At 41.8% G+C, this 17,059-nt stretch overlaps 1 protein-coding gene across 8 annotated transcripts in view; it reads right to left on the bottom strand.

The window, feature by feature from the left end:
- LOC106025956 (steryl-sulfatase-like) overlaps positions 1–17,059 on the bottom strand; it is a 210,672-nt gene that overhangs the window by 84,608 nt on the left and 109,005 nt on the right. For all 8 annotated transcript variants that reach the window (XM_063242777.1, XM_063242784.1, XM_063242778.1 and 5 more), the window contains 4 exons: positions 10,816–10,956; positions 10,081–10,202; positions 9,874–9,996; positions 7,516–7,939 (listed from right to left, as the gene is read on the bottom strand). In XM_063242777.1, coding sequence (XP_063098847.1) covers positions 7,516–7,939; positions 9,874–9,996; positions 10,081–10,202; positions 10,816–10,956 — 810 coding nt within the window. The remainder of the gene's footprint in view (positions 1–7,515; positions 7,940–9,873; positions 9,997–10,080; positions 10,203–10,815; positions 10,957–17,059) is intronic.

The following is a 17,059-nucleotide window of genomic DNA, read 5'->3' as shown; positions in this document are numbered from 1 at the left end:
TGAAAAGGCTAAACATTTATTGATCTTCTAATGACACCAAATCAAAACCCTCCCTCGCTCACATATTGAATTAGTTGATGTAAATTACATAAACTGGCCCAGAGGATATTCGTGGCACATTTCCTATAAATTGATCAATGCCATAGCTGATACCATAACTGATACAGGTCATCTAGGTACGTTTAAAATCATCTCATTTCTCGGTGATTTGCCTCTCTGACCCACAGTGCGTTCATTCTCAGGGAAAAAGACACATGACTTCTTTAAATGTTTTCTCAAACCAAAACCCTGTTTTCTTTGAATTTGTAGAGGAAAGGGGCCAACATTTTGGGCTTTTCACAGAGGAGAATAACCAAGGTTCATTTCTGCAGGCAACATGACATAAAACATGAATTCCATCACACCCGTTGGTGTGGCACCTTCTGCCAATCCAGTTATGACCAGGACTGAAGAAAATACCGTTTATGAATAAAATCACCCTGTCACCTTCCCCCACCATCACCAAGTTGTATTTTCCTTTTAGAAGGTGAAGCGTGTTCTCCGTTACCACGGCAACGGCGATATTAATGACACCGTGGCTAATGCAAGTTAAACATCACTCATCCAAATAATGCTTGTGACCACAAGCGCTTCGGATATCTGATCCTGAAATATTTGCACATTCGCCAAGAGGTATCTTGGGAGGAGATCCAAAGCCAAACATAACATTATGTACATTCCATCCTAAGAGCTTATTGGTAGTTTTAGGTAACATTTTAAATAATTTTGTACAAAACTAAAATTCCAGTAAGTGTGGAATTTTCCATGTCTGTCATTATAGCAGGGCCCAAACATTTCAGATCTGGAAATGTTTCAGATTTCAAATTTTCAGATTGGGAATGCACAGCCCCTATGAGCATTGAAAGAGAGTGGAAACTTTAATAATTCTTCTAGTTTTAACCCACTTTGTTTGCTTTTAGTTACTTGCTTTCAGCTGAATTGTGAAGAATCACCTGTAATAATCCGGTAGGTAGCCAAACAATGTTGTTAGACTCTCCCTAGGTTTGTTTCAAAGAACATCTCTAGCAAACAGACCATAACAGTAGCAGGTACCTAAACTGATTTTTAAAAACCTGGAGAAAACTTCTGACTCTGGTGGGCTGAAAACTTTGTTATTAGATCATGCAAAAATCACCATTTTTCAATCTTTCCCTATGAAGAACTGTGAAGTTGAACTAACCCTGCATTAATTATATCACTTTTCCACATCTCAGACCAAGCTGTTTTTACCGCACAAACATGTTTTGTTTTGCTTCTTTTTGAGACAGAATCTCCCTGTGCAGCCCAGGCTGGTCCTGAATTCAGCCTTAAATATTTTTAGCCGTATCTTCGGGGAGGGGAATCTGAGCTGTGCTCTCTAGTCTGCCTCATGTTTAAACTTTTCCTCTGTGGAAGAATTCATCATTTCAGTGATCTGCATACAGCGACATGGGCAAGACAGATCTGGTTTGAGAACATGATTAAGTCACTACAAAAACCTGTCTCATTTTGTGGTGGGGTCGAAACACTGGATATAGAACCTTGCTCTTGAAGAGGGTACTGAATGTTGACCAAAGGTTGTCAAGCTCAAAGTTTTCCAATGTAAGATGTCTATACACCAGTCTTGGGGAGTTGTCTTGGTTACTTTTCTCTAGTTGCTGGGACAAAATACCTGACCCCCAAAATGAAGGAAGGAAAGGTTTAGTTAGCTCACTGTTTGTGGAAGTTTCAGTCCAAAATCAGCTGCCTCCAAGGCAGGGTGGCATGGCACTGGGGCAACACTTTCAAGGTGGCAGTCAGCAAAAGAGCCAGAGCAAAAAGGGGATAGAAACAACCTCTTTTCCTCCCTTATATTGTATACAGACCAGCTCTACCCCTGACCCCCCAGGGCAGGTGTAGCACTCATAATATCTCCGTGCCCTCCTTTTGCACAGGTTGAGGATATTTACAAAGTAAGGATCCCAGCTCCCTGCTGAGACTCTTAGTTAAACTTCTAAACTGCTCAATTTATCAGCCATAATAGGAGTTGTTATGGAGTAGACACAGGGAAGGGGCTGGTTTTGAAGATACTTATAAGCATGTATATATCCATAGTGCCTCATGCCCAAATGGTGACCCTCCACGAGCATCCACTCAAATGTGTGCCATGCCAATATCATTTGCGCTGGGTATCTAAGTTGGATCTGTTCCAGGTCACATTGAAAAACAGAGAAAGCAAAAGATCAAAACAATGATGAAAAGACATAATCAGCACATATGAGGAAATGGGATAAGAAATCTCTAACAAATATGTAATTTGACCCTCCCTCTAAAAGTAACATGGATTTCTTACTAATTAAAGAACATTAAGCACGACTCGTCTCCTCAGTGACCATACAGAGGACAACACACGGGGAGCTAATGACCCAGCTCTCTAATAATAGAAGCATTTTCACAACATGAATCTACCACTGAAGGTGTTAATGAGGATGAGGAGTGGATGGTTACCTCTGCTAAAGGCATCACTTTCTTCCGCCTGGAAATGTACATTTGTTATTCCAGTTACGAACCAGAGCTAAGTGGATCGCGACTGCTAGAATCACAAACCAATGAAACATTTAGTTTACCTCCCCAGCCGTTCATAGCTTAACGTCTCCAGCTAGCATGTCAGGAAGAAACTCTCCACAATCAATCATTCCAGCCACACTTTGTAAGAAAGGATGCAAATTTTCTAAACCAGAACTTAAATCATTTTCCTCACTCCCTGTGACATATGCACCTCTTAAATGATAATATGCCTCAATAAGATACCTGTTTCATGTGAGCGATTCTGGATGCAGAGCTTTTGTGCTGATTTTGTAACTGTTATGGCTTATATCTAGATGTCCCCCCGAAGCTTCATACACGCAGAGGTGGGGCTTTGGAGAGGTGACCGGATCACGGGTATGTAGTATTGGATTACCTCACTGATTGGTTACACACTATTAAATTTGTTCTCTTTTTCCTTAATTGCTAGTACTTCTTGCCTGCTACACCTAGGACTCTTTCTCCTCTCTTGTTCCCTGTAACGATTCTTCTACAATCTAGGAAGGTAATGTCTGCCTCCGGGATACTATATGCGATCAAGTGGATAATTCAGACAACACAGGAAGACACTTTTATCTAAGAATGGCTTTTGCCTTGTTGTCTGTAACCTTATTTATAGACAATGCAAGTAAGAAGCTTTTCATGACTAGCATGATGGTGTACAAATGCTATTATGTTTACTCGTACTTATTATACATTGCTCCAGGGTGGATCATTGCTCTTTACACTGAGAATCATCTATTTGGTGGAAAACACTCATTTTAACTCAATAGTCATAGCCTCCAACTAAGGTGTGGCTACAATATCTTAAATCTCTGGTTCTAGGAGAAAATGATAGAAAACTCTATATAATCACTACTCCGATCAGGCTTGAATATCCTATGGCAATAAGATTTTTTGCTTACTTCTCAAATTCCTCCCAATAATATGAATGCCTCACAATAATATGTTCATATGACTAAATCATTTCTGCCAGAACAACACAGTACGATGAAGAGTTGTGTCAGAACATCATTTTTGTATAATAGGTATTAATTTCTACACTGCCTGTTTCTGAGAGGTTGCTGAAGGTGGACAGTAATACAGAGACATCCGGGTGTGTCCAGTAAATTAATGCCACCTCGTGACCTAATTACCTGTGACTGTGTCCCATCACCTTGACACTGTCATCCTGTGCACCAAGTCTACCACGCTGACCTAAGGAAGATACTTACAATATTCAAACCACAGCAGACATCCAACTAATGAGCATGTATACCTTATTCCTATACCAAATAATTTGTAACAAAGATGTACAAAATAGACTCAATACTCTATTGCAAAACCAGTGATGTGAAAGATACCGTATCATACCTGTACTATCATGAACAGATTACTTCTACTGACTCTTGTAACTACAAAAATAATGGTTGAGGGACTTGCTAAACACTGTTGGTTTTGGAGAGAAGACTCTTTTTGCACGCAAGATATTAATGAGGAAACATAGCGACTTCCACACCAGGAAGTGACAGTGTCACTTCTGGAGTGAGCCATGCTCCACCTTTCTCACCAGCCCATAACTAATTAGCACTCACACACCTTAAAATGCCTATCTTCAACTTTCCCTCTGGATTTCTGTCTCTTAGCACACACTTCCATCATAAGAACTTCCCTTTCCATGCTTGGCTTCATACTTTGGCATCACGCAATTTAATTCTCATCAACGTGACGAGTTCTGTGTCTCTTATCATCTCTATTATGCAAGTATCTCTCAAATCTTCCAAAAAGTTGCTGTAAATACCACAGGTCAAGTTTTCAGACAAAATTTCTATTTCTCTTTAATTTTGTGGAGCGGGGCACGGAGCCCAGGTCTTTCCATGTGCTGACACATTTCCTTAAGTCTGCATTTCTCCTCAAAGTACTCTCTCCTAAGTTACAAATAGAAAAAATAAAAAATATGTGACCACTTGCTTGTTTTTAATAGCAATTATTCCTATATAGCCCTAACAGTCTACCTATTCAATTCTGTTTCTTTGGCTCATCTTGATTATCAGTATGACTGGCTTGGGAAACGCTCAGAAAATTAGTAAATTTTCAGATGTATCAGTGAGGGCTCCAACTTTGTCAATGGATTTACCCATTAATGAGTTCTCAGCGTAACGGACTTAGTAAGAGAGGGGGCTGACTGGATGAAGCAAGCCACTAGGGACATGGTTTTGAAAGGTGCATTTTGTCTCATTACCTTTCTTCTGTGATTTTCTACCTCTCTGCTTCTTGGCTGCCATGAGGTGAGCAGCTTTCATCCACCACACCCTTCCGCCATGATGCTTCAGACTCAAAACGTATTCACAGCCATGGACTGAACCAACCGCAGACTAAAACCTTAGTAACTATGAGTGGAAATCAGCCTTTCCTTTTTTCTCTATGTTGACTTTTCTGGGTGTTTTATTACAGTGACAGAAAACTAAGAAGTCTCTATGGATTCTATAATATACTATAGGTACCTGTTCATATAACTCACAACTTTGTCTATTTTTCCATTGGCAGGTATTCCATTTGCTAATTTCATCCTTCATAACTATGATCAAAAGCTATTTAAAGACACCAGAGAAATAATCCACTTAGCCCAGTTTACTCACACAATTTTTTGGCTCAAACGTTAGCCTAAAATATTCTGGATCTTTTTTTTTTTTTTTTTTTTTAATTTTTTTTTCTTGTCTTTTTACTTTTTATTGGTACCAGAGATTGAACTCATGACTACCTGCTTATAAGGCAGGCTCTTATGCCGCTGAGCTAAACCCCCAGCCCCAATATTCTGGATCTTTCTACGTTACTTATAGTCCAAGCACAATCTCAAGGACTTAATAAATGCCACTATTTTTCTGTACCAGTTTGCCATACTGGGGATTAATGACCAGGGTGACACAGGACCCTTAGGCAGCAGATATTTTTCATGGAATTGCCTCAGAAGTACAGGACATGAGGTACAGGAAAAATTACTTGAATCAGAGCCTCATAGCGTCACGATTTCTTTAAATGTGTTCCCTGTCCATTCCCTGCATCATTACAGCAGCCAGTCTAGTGAGAGACACCTATGCAGTATAGAAAGGACAGTTGCATGACAGTAATCATCATACAGTTTTTCCACCTTGCTTGGGAACAAGCAAGATTCATTTATTAAGAGCTTGCTTTTCATATATATATTTTCTTTTTAAAAAAGATTAAGATAAAAGAGGACATAACAACACAGGTCAGAACAGAACAATTTAAGCAACATACTATTTCACCACAAGACAATCCGACATAACAGTAGCTACCATAGTGTCTCTTTCCTTGAAATATTTGAGTATACCTTCATATACTATGGTATCAAACATAAAAATATAGTGTAAAACCATTCAAGAGAATGAAAGTATTACATGGCATTCAGAACCAAATAGCCAACTAAATTAAAATCTAAATGGGTCAAATATCTGAATATTAAAACAGAAACACTAAATCGATTAGAAGACAAATTGGGTAGAAACCTTGAAGACATGGGGGTAGGTAGACAATTCATGAACAGGAATCAAACTGCATGGGAAATACTTCCCAGAATCAACAACTGAGATCGCCTCTTATTAAAAAGTCTCTGCACGTCAAAAGAAATCTCTAGCATAGTGAAAAGAAAACCTACAAACTGGGAAAGAATCTTAGTGAACTGTCCCTCAGACAAAGGACTTCTGTCTAAAACATATAAAGAATTTAAAAAATTCAGACCCTTAAAATTCAAAGATCCAATCCAAAAATGGGCATCTGAGATGAATGCACATATTTATTTTCAATTTGTGTTTCTTCATCTCAGAAGTGTGTATTCATCGCAGACACCCATTTTTGGATTGGGACTTTGAATGGGGGGGGTCCTCAATTATTTTAATTTTTATATGTTCTAGATAGAAGTGCATCTGAGGGACAGTTGGTTAAAATTTTTCCCCAACTCGTGGGTTTTCTTTTCACTCTTTGGTGATCCCTTTTGAGGTACGAAAACTTTTTAATAATATGAGATCCCAGTTGCTGATTCTTTGAAGTATTTCCTGTGGAATTTGGTTTTTGTGCATGAACTCTCCGAGAAATACAAAAGAAAACAACACTAAGATTTTTCTCATCCCAGAAAGAATGGCTATGATCAAAACAATCATCTTGTAACAAATGATGACAGAGCGGTGGGGAAAAAGGAACCCTTCTCCCTTGCTGGTGGGACTGTAGAGTTTTGCAAGCACTGTGGAAATCAGTGTGGAGATTCCTCAAAAATATAGGATTGAAGGTTTCTTTTGATTCAGCTATTTCTCTTCTAGGAATTTTCCCAGAAGAAATGAAAACATCACACCACAATGATATATGTGCACCCATGTTTATAGCACCACAATTAGTAACAGCTAAATCTTGGAAACAACCCAAATGTCTATCAGCTGAGGAATGGATAAAACAGATGTGGTATTACTATACAATGGAATATTACTTGATTATAAAGAAAGATAAACTCAAGGCTCTTATAGGTAAGTGGATGGGATGAGAAATCAGACCCATAAGTCTGAAATAAATCAGACTCAGATGGGTAAACATCATATTGTCTCCCTATTGGAAAAAACTAAAAGAGTAAGGTCCCAAAGGTACATCAGATAGTGTGGAAAGGAAAGAAACTGCTCACAAGGAAAGAACTGTGATGGGAGAAAGGAGAAAAGGAAAGGAAATACACACACACACAGCTAAGATAATCGTATACTCCTTCTGTTAGTTCATCAAAAGGGAACAGTGAGCACTTCTCCTTTTTCGATCAATCTTGCATGCCCGTGTCTGGTCATCTCAGCTACTATTTTGAAGATAACAATAGGCACTATAGCAACCATTGCTAATTTCCTGTCATATCGTTTTGAAAAGCCAAAGAGTATCCTGAGGAGAAAAGTGGACACCCACCTTCGTATGAACCTGGTGGCTTCCAGCGTCATCCTCTGAGTGAGGTTTTCAAAGGACACGGGCTGTTGCCTGATCTCATAGTTCCTCATCAGGAAGCAGTTAAAGGGCCGGAAATAGTGAAGGAAACACAGGAACGGGGAGACGATCAGGCCCACCAGGAGGAAGAGGGCAATGAAGACCCAAATGGGCACATGGATCAGCCTCAGGAAGTGCAGCACGGCCAGCGTGAACACAGTGACCCCTAGGATCTGCAGCGGGAAGAACACCAGCCACCAGTACGCTTCGGAGAAGACTGTGCCTGACCCGGGTTTGCAGTCCCGCAAGTTGGTCATAGGAAACCCATAGAAGTAATCGAAGCCATGGCGTAAAGGGTGGTGGCAAAAGTCAGTTGTGTTGTAACAGTTTATCCCAAGGTGCCACTTCCCTGAGGACACAGATGGATGAGACCTTTAGTTCCAGTAAATGCCCTGGATGGAAGGCAACCTTCTAAATCCACATCCCAGAAAACATGTTCTATCCAACTGTTTTATGATCCAGGTTTTCCACCCATAGCTCCCCGTAATATTTCACATTTTATCCCACAAACAGCAACTTATTAGCCACATAACGCTAGAAGAAAAGAAAACCAGCTTTGCAGTGCCCCAAAAGATAACCAAGAAAACCAAAGCAAGCAAAAACTTTAGTGTAAAATCACTTAGCCACTTTAATAGGCACAAAATTCTGTACAAACGCTCAAGTAGATTTTCTTTCTGTCTTTTTTATTTTCTTTTGGAGATATGTCCTTAGACAAATTATGACAAAATTTTCCAGTTTGGATCCCTCATGGCCCATGTGTTAAAGTTGTTTCTCAGCTTCTCACTGTTGGGAGGTGGGAGGGCCTAGTGACAGGAAGTGAGGTCACAGGAAGTGAGGTCACAGGAAGTGAGGGGGCAGAAAATGGACTTGAAAGGGATTGTGGGATCTAGCCTTTTCCTCTTGTTCTCTCCTCACCATGAAGTGAGAGATTTTACTTTACCATGCCCTCCCACCATGATAGACCACCACAGGATCAAGACCATGGGGCTAACCAACTATGCGCTGAAACTTCTGAAATTGTGAGCCAAATAAATCTTCTCTCTTATTAACCTGATTACTTCAAGTGTTTGGCACAGTGACAAAAATCTGAGTACATATCATTATACTTTCTAAAAGTAAAATGAAAATCTTTTATCGACAGCAAAGTGTGTACATTTGGAAGCTCTGTATAAGCATCTTGTTGTCTGTTTGTGTATGATTTATGTCATCTGTGTTCTGTTTAGCTTATCCATCCACCCATCCATCCATCCATCTATCCATGCTTCTTTCTGTCTCTGTATGTATGTGCATATAATTTAGTTCATCTATCTGTGATCTGTTTATCCTACCCATCTATCACCATAATCTCTCTTATCTATGATGATTATCTCATTATTGTCCTTCTGTAATTATTCCTTTGTCTAGCCATCATTCCATCTGTCTGCTATATATTCCTTTATCATTATCACATCTATGATTTCTCCATCAATCAAGTCATCCACCCACTTAAATGATCTGTGTATGTATGTATCCATCCAACCATCCATCCATCCATCCATCCATCCACCTACACAAGTGATTGAGTGATCTATCTATCTATCACATGTCTTGATCTCTCCATCCATCCATCCACTCAAATAATCAATGTATGTATCTACTTATGATTTCTCCATCCATCCATCCATCCATCCATCCATCCATCCATCCATATACCTACTAAAATGATCAGTCTATCTATCTATCTATCTATCTATCTATCTATTTACCTACCTATCACATTTGTCTTGATCTCTCCATCCATCCATCCATCCATCCATCCATTCATCCATCCATCCATCTATCTGTCCATATACCTACTCAAATGATCTATCTATCTATCTGTCTATCTAATCTATCATAACTATGATCTCTCCATCCATCCATCTACTCAAATGATAAATGTACGTATCTATTTATGATTTTTCCATGTATGCATTCACCTATCCATCTATTCATGCACCTACCCACCCAAATGATCTATTTATCTATCTTGTACTATCTGTCATCAATTTGTATCATTTATCCACCAATCATATTCATTGTTTCCTCAATCTATTGATCCATCATTCCATCTATTTTCTTATCTATTACCATCTCTCCACCTCGTTCTTACACACCCACTCACATGCACACACATATACGTACTACTATATAGCCAAATAGCCAGAGCATTTTGTCCTCACAGGAATGTGAAGTTTATCAGTGACAGCCCTCTGCAGTTGCCCAAAGCCTCTCCTATTTTCTCCGCTCCAACCTGTCCCATACCGATCAGTGCTGTTGAGTAGCCCTGTTTCTTCAGAAGTCTGGCAAACGTCACCTCACTGGTGGGAAGTCCTCCAGAAGAAGCAGTGAACAGGTAAACTCCCATCCGGCTGTGAGAGGCCATTCCTAAAGCAAGAAAATGCACCTTTAAGAACCAGCAGAACCTTGGCCCTGGAGGAGGACAAGAGCCAGCCACACACAGAAGGTTACCTAAGCGGATGGGGTAGCGGCCTGTCATGAAGGCTGCCCGGCTGGGTGTGCACAGGGGTGACGCGGCCAGGTGCTGTGTGAGTTTCACTCCCCCGCCAGCCAGCCTGTCAATGTTGGGGGTCCTGGAATGAGAGAACCATCTCCTTTAGGATGACCATCAGCCCAAGTGGTTGTTCAGAGACACAACTAAGATGCTAACAGGAAAATAGCTACTCACGTGCTCCCACCCACACCTTCCGGGGGTACCTCAGCACTTGGTCCCTCCTTCTCTGGGTTACAAGGGAGGGACCAAGTCCTACAGCAGTGGCAGTTACTGTCCTCCCCATTACCTCGGGTCCCTGAGGGCTCGGCTAACCCATCTCCTCTCAATCACATCCAAGGGTCAGCCAGTGTTCCTATCTCGGCCAAATTTCCACACATCCCCAGGGAAAAGCAAGGACTCAGCCTCTTCAAGGATCAACACCAGCCATCACCACCCTCTGGCACTGATGATGGGTCTCTCTGACACCTCTCTTTTAATTTGGTTCCCATTTAATTTTGTGGAATGAAGCTCCCTACCTAATTATCCTTAGGTCATCGTTTCCCCATTATTGCACGAGCAAACAAAACTCATCTTGAATGCCTCTCTTCTATGGAGGGCTTTCAACATTTCTGTGCACTGTCCCTGTGTTAATCACCTGTGGAGACTGTTGTCACACCCTCTATGGAATTCATCCAGCAGCTGCAGTTCCATACCTGAGCGTCTGGTTCCCATAGCACCCCAGATCTCCAATGCCAAGGTCATCTGCCATCAACAGGACTATGTTTGGCCTCAATGCTGGCTGGCTCTTGGCTTCCCACAGAAGCACTAAGAGGAGGAGACTGACCCGCATCTTCCTGCAGAGGGCAAGGGGACAAAAGAGAGGTGAAGGACATGGCTTCCCCTCCTCCTTCTCTCAGAGCCTGGTTCATCTGGCACACACTTTGGAAGCACATTCTTACGTCCTGCCTCCTCCAGGGAGGATGTGCTTGAAAGGCTCTTGGAACTAAGAAAGCAGCAAGGATAGAAAAGCACAATCATCTATTTCTTGCACATTTGTTTCCAAAACACATGGCTTCCTCTCAGGCGCTAGCCATGACCTCTCTGTCCCAACCTATACCCAAAACGGGCAATCTGCTGGGAAGAATGAAAACACTGTCACTTCCCATCAGCCCTTTGTTGAAAGCCATTTCCTTCTTGAGCTAAGAATTTGTTCTGTGAACCCTGGAAAGGCAGGTCCTTTGTTAGGAATAAATCTGCAATGTCATAATCTTTCTGAAGTGAACCGCGTTTGTGTTTGGTGGATTTTATAAAAGAAATGTGTCCACCTTCAAAACTGAAAGTGCAAGGCTTGGCAGCCCAGGGCAGTGCTGTGTGCTGTGCTGTGTATCACAGGAAGAGATTCACCATCACCTACATGCAGTATCTCAGCTCGCGCTACCTGATGGCATTTCATGCCTTGGAAGCATAAGGGGCTGGAGGAATCTGCAGGTGGACAGTGGCCTGAGGCCCACAGACATTGCTGATGATATTCAACAACAAAGGGGGATCCTCATGCTCAGCACTGCAAGGTTCAGTAGCGCCCTCCAGCCCCTCTCATCACCATGTTGGTGGGTTTAGGTGCCCGTGGGTCAGACTCACGGACCTGTCTCTCTCTCTCTTTGGCAGGTGGGCACTGAGGAAGGCAGAGAAGACTTAGCCACAGCCAGTGGCATCAGGGATGGAGAAAGATAAGAGCTGGCATGGTGGAGTGGGACAGTCATGGGTGGGTCCCGCCAGAGCTGTGGGAATAGGTAGCCACATGGAGAATCACATTCTGCAGTCACTTCATGGAGATCTACAACATGCATGCCTCAGAGAATGGCCCAGTGATGCTGCAGAGCACACTGCAAAGGGCTACTCCCAGGCGTGAGGTTCTCTAGTACCCATGCATACCGGCGCTGGTGAAAACATACTGTGTGCTTAAATTACAATGAAAAGTGATTACACTAAAAGAGACACTGCCATGAATCCCTCTCATAAATCTTTCCCTTTGCTTCCAGCACACTCAGTCCTTTTTTCTGGCACTTTCTGAGAAACAGTTCTGCAAGTCCTCTTTCCTGGAGGTCTTGACCACGAGTGTGGTAAGGAATGGGCAGGTACTGCTGCCACGTGTCAGCAACAGAAAGGTCGGCTCGATAAAAAAATAATAATAATCACAAGAGTTTCCTCGTCATCTGCATTTTCCAATGGCTCTGGCACTATGTGACTTCTGGCTCATGCCCAAAACGACCATGCAAGGTCAGTATTTTGAATAGATTCAGGACATCATGGCAGCCAGGACAGTGGAACTAAAGACACTCAGGAAAGAGGACACCAGAGCTGCTGCAGAAGGTGCCTAGAGTGACAGAAAAGTGTGTGCCAAGCCAGGGGGAGGATCCTGCGGGTCCTCACGACAGGGTGTCTTTTATCCATTTTTAAAATTTAAACATTTCTGATGGTATTACTGAACCTGGTATGTTGGCTTATGGGCCAATTTTTGGAATTATGCAGGTGGGAGTAAAGATATTGAGATAAGGACATTTTCTTCGGTTATCAAGGTGGACCAATGCAATCCCTGAGGTCTTACTAAAGAGACGCAGAGGATGAAGTGTCTCCCTTTACCTTTTCCTCTCTTAGCTTCCCCTCATCTTCCCCTTCTCTTTTTGCTTTTTCTGCTTAAGTAGTGGGGATATAAAAACAAAACAGGGCCCTCCCACACTCTAAGCAAGTTCCTTACCACTGAGCTATATGCCAAGCCCTTTTTCTTTTGAGACACTGTCTCACCAAGTTGCTAAGGCTGGTCACAAACTTGCCGCCCCTTTGCCTCAGCGGTAGAGGAGCTGGGATTACAGGCATGCAAATCACCACGCCCTACATTATCTGCAGATGTCACAACCTGGCATCTCTTTCAGGAGGCTGTTTCTCCAAGAAAGAACCCCTGTGTCACTTGCTGGGAATACAGGCTGTTTTAGCATCAGAGGGAATTCTTGGAATCCCACTGGATCTCGGTCAAGGGCGACCTTTCAAATTCCTTGTGATGGTTCTCTTGAGTGACACTGTCATTTTCTAGAGCTCTGCAGTGGGCCTCTGCTCCTGTGGTTTCCTAAAAGAAACAGCGGCAGAGAAAAGGCTGCCCATCCAAGCCAGCCCACGGCCACCATCCATTCTGTTTCTCGGGCAGAACTTTTGGTTTTTATGTATGCTTTCTCGGTTTCCACATTAATTATTTATCAACTCTCCATGCCAAGGCCGTAGGCAATGTTCTTCTGTAGCTCTCCTCTATGAACCTGTGAGTAGATGTTTACTAAAATTGTTTAATTGAGCCTCTGTGAAGGAGTCCCTACATACCAATTAGACAGCCAGGGTAATGAGTTCCATTTCGGGTCTCTGGAGTGCATGTAAGCAAGATTTCTTAACTTCTGCACTGCTGTCTTTTGGGATGGATGGTCCATTCTAGGAGTAGTTGTCCTGGGCACTCCAGGAAGCTGAGAGGCATCACTGGCCTCCTTATACTAGAGGTCAGCAGTGTGCCTCCACTGGACCATGATAGCCAAAGGTGCCTCTGGACCCTACGAGCCATCCTCAAAGCCTAGAAGAGCAAAACTTGCACTCTACTGAGTATAATCCCACCACAGCAAAACAAGAAGCTTCCCCTAGTGACCAAATGCTTGAATCCAAGAAAGCGCTCTCCGCCAACTACTTTCCTCTGAGTTCCAAGAGTAGCATCTTTTCTTGGGCCATGCTATCAGCTTGGGTTATCCAATCATCAGATCCAAGTTGCTCAACCCTGACTCTCTGAATGGGAATGAGAAGACTGAGCTTTTTTCTTTAGAAATCAGGGCATCACTATGAAATACCTAAATGATGAAACATTATAGAAGTGAAATAAAAACTATTCAATCTTTTCAAAAGCAAAATGGTCAAAGCAAGATACTCTATAATTACAAGTATGGAACTATTGCTTTCACATATACTTGCAGAATCATAGAGAAACGCACCTCCCTCTCCCATCTCTTAGGCAGTGTCTCATCTTATTTGACCTGGCTGACACTTTAAAAAAAAAATCTTTTCTTATTTTATGAAAGAAAAAGTAAAACAAAACTTCATAACAAATGATAGTAACAATAGTTAATACATTGAGTATTGTCATCTTCTTTAAATTTTGTTTTAACAAGGGTGGAAACTTGTTTGATTGTTTGATCATTTTTTTCATGCCTAAATCTTGTCATCTGAATAACTACTTCTAAGATAATAATATGCAAAATATTAACCAGTGCTAATTTCCTATTTTTTTTCTTTTTGGTTGGCATTTTTATTGTTAGATCCTCAAACTTTGTAAAGCAATTAAGAGTGGAGGTTAGTTTGCTTTGAGTCACTTTATATAAACAACTTAAAGGAAGAAAAGTTTTTTTTTTCATCTCAGGATTTAAAGAAGTCTGTTTTTTGGTTTTTTGATACCAGAAATCAAACTCACAACCTTGTGCTTAGCAGACAAGCACTGGAGCCCCTGAGCTAAGCTTAAAGAAGCTTCTGTCCATGGTTATGAAGCTGCACTGATTCAGGGTTTCTGATGAGGCAGAAATATCACAGCAGACCGGCAGGGTGGGGCAAAGATGCTCACCTCATGGAGGCCAGGAAATGGAGTGATTTATAGAGGAAGGACCCAGGAATGAGATATAGTTCCCCAAATTATGTCCCTATGACCCGATTCCTCCTACTATGCCTTGGGAGATTACAAATGAATCAGTGGATCCATCTTTTTATGAAATAAGAGCCATTAGGGTCCAGTCATTTTCTGAGAGACTCAACTGCTGTACACATGAGACTGCAGGATGTTTGAGACCTAAACCACAACAGTGTACAGTTTCTTAATATATAAACGAAGGAAAGAGTTGGCTTGCTAGTTGCTCTCAGTGATTCACTTTAAGGAAAAATTGTTCATGGCGTGGAGTCTGGACACCAAGGATATGTATGTGTGTCACATTCACTTTCAAGGACAGAGGGGACTGTTTGCACTTGATAAATAGTGATGGTCTTAGATGACTCATCGTGATTAACCACTGCTATTCTCATGAAGTTCTGCTACATGACACCCTTGTGTTTTATTGATAGTTTAATACATTCAATTCACATAAACCATACACAAAGCCTGGGAGCAAAGGATTTAGTCACTGTTCTCTTGCTAGAAAGAGGACAGAAATAAAACTCCCTCTTCAAATTGTTATTATGCAACTAAAGACCTCCAACGGCTGCCTGCTGACCCCTGAGAATGCGCAAATGGATAAAGGATCGCAGGCTTCACAGGTGACGGTGGTCACTTCCTTTCACGTCTGCAATGTAAAGCCTCTTAGCAAAGCACCTTCGATACAGGCTATGAATACCAACTCTGGCAGCGGTGCTCAGAGTCACCTAAATCTGAACTCTTTTTACACATGCTTGTTTTACAAGGAGCAAGCAATGGCCCACGATGTGAATGGGCTTTTAAAAGACCGTACTGGGTAGATGACCAGGCTACCAAATGTTCCTATCCCTGAAAACACCACCGCTTCCCTAGAGGAGCCGATCTGGGACAATTCTCCATTGTAACTGCCTCTCTGAACTCATCTTTTGGATAGTGCTCTGGGCTCCACCTTCAGATCTGCTGGAGAAAGGTTCCCATTATGCAGGCACATGTTTGTCCGAACAACATACACCTCTGCTTAAATGGTGGATGGGTGTAAACAAAGATATGGAAGCTCCCCTTTCTTCACCTATCCTGTACCTTTCTGATCTCCAATGATACCAGCAGGTTCACAGCTGGGTTTTTATGTGCATGTGTGTTTAACTTTGCATGGTCCACTAGAAGCATCCTCAAAACATTTACAGTGCTGGGAACCTCACAGATGCATCTCTGGAATCTATTCTGCTTGCCATGTATTACTCAGTACTTGCTAATTAAGGAAATAACCACCAAAAAGCTGTGTGGATTGGAAGTCAGAAGGTCGGGCCCTTCCCTATATAGAAGCATTAGGAGAGTAAGGAGGTATGTTAAGCCCATTTTATATCGTTACCAAAAAATACCCAGGCGGGCTAATTTTATAGAAAACAGGTTTATATAGCTCAAAGGGTGGCAGCTCTGGCTGAGCTCTGAGGAAGGTTTCAGGCAGATGGTAGCAGGCTGGGCCAGAGGGAGTCACCTCATCTTGAAGCAGGAGTCCCAGGGCTAGGTGAGCCAACCTTGATCTTTATAACATCTCTTTCTTACAAATGGAAGGTCACACGAGAGATATCTAAATCCCTGGCAAAGGCAGATTCTCAAGTGACCCAAGACCACTCACTAAGATGTCAAAAGAACTCCTAGGACCGCCAACTTGGGAACCAAGCTTCCAACACATAAACCCCTGGGGCACAAACCCTATTCAGACCACAGTGACAAGATTTGAAAGATGCTTTCCATCAAGAAATGATGCTTAATGTGTTTAATTAAAATTCCTCACACTACCACAACAAATGAGGATATTAAAGATTTCATGAAGGATTTTTCTTAATGGTTGGAAGGTTTTACAGGTAATAGAAAAGATTCAAAAAGTAGCATGCATTTCTAATTATAAACAGTGAGGCCCAAAAGATTTGTAAGATTACTAAGAGCATCCATTAGTGATGCTACTAAAAGCTTACGGTTGGGGCATCTGGGGTCTTTACCTGGACTGAATGGCTGGAAAATACACAAACGTTTTCAGTCATTTGTACAGAGTGTAGTTAATAACTCCCTGCTCAGCTAAATATGCGCAATACAGATGGATATCAGAAAATGCTACAGACCAAAGGTTATGGTCTGGCATCACAACTTCATTGTCATATTTTGCATATTTTGCTTGACATAAAATTATTTTCATTTAAAGCTCCAGCTTCTTGAGTAAACACAATGCAAAGGACAATGTATATACTTTACCTATCTTT

The sequence above is a fragment of the Cavia porcellus genome, unplaced genomic scaffold (assembly GCF_034190915.1).
Source record: "Cavia porcellus strain 051 isolate PalLab524CR breed Dunkin Hartley unplaced genomic scaffold, mCavPor4.1 scaffold_33, whole genome shotgun sequence".
In the NCBI taxonomy this organism is placed as follows: Eukaryota; Metazoa; Chordata; class Mammalia; order Rodentia; family Caviidae; genus Cavia; species Cavia porcellus.
The sequence above is the reverse complement of the archived record's forward strand: the minus strand, read 5'-3'. Positions and strand labels throughout refer to the sequence as shown.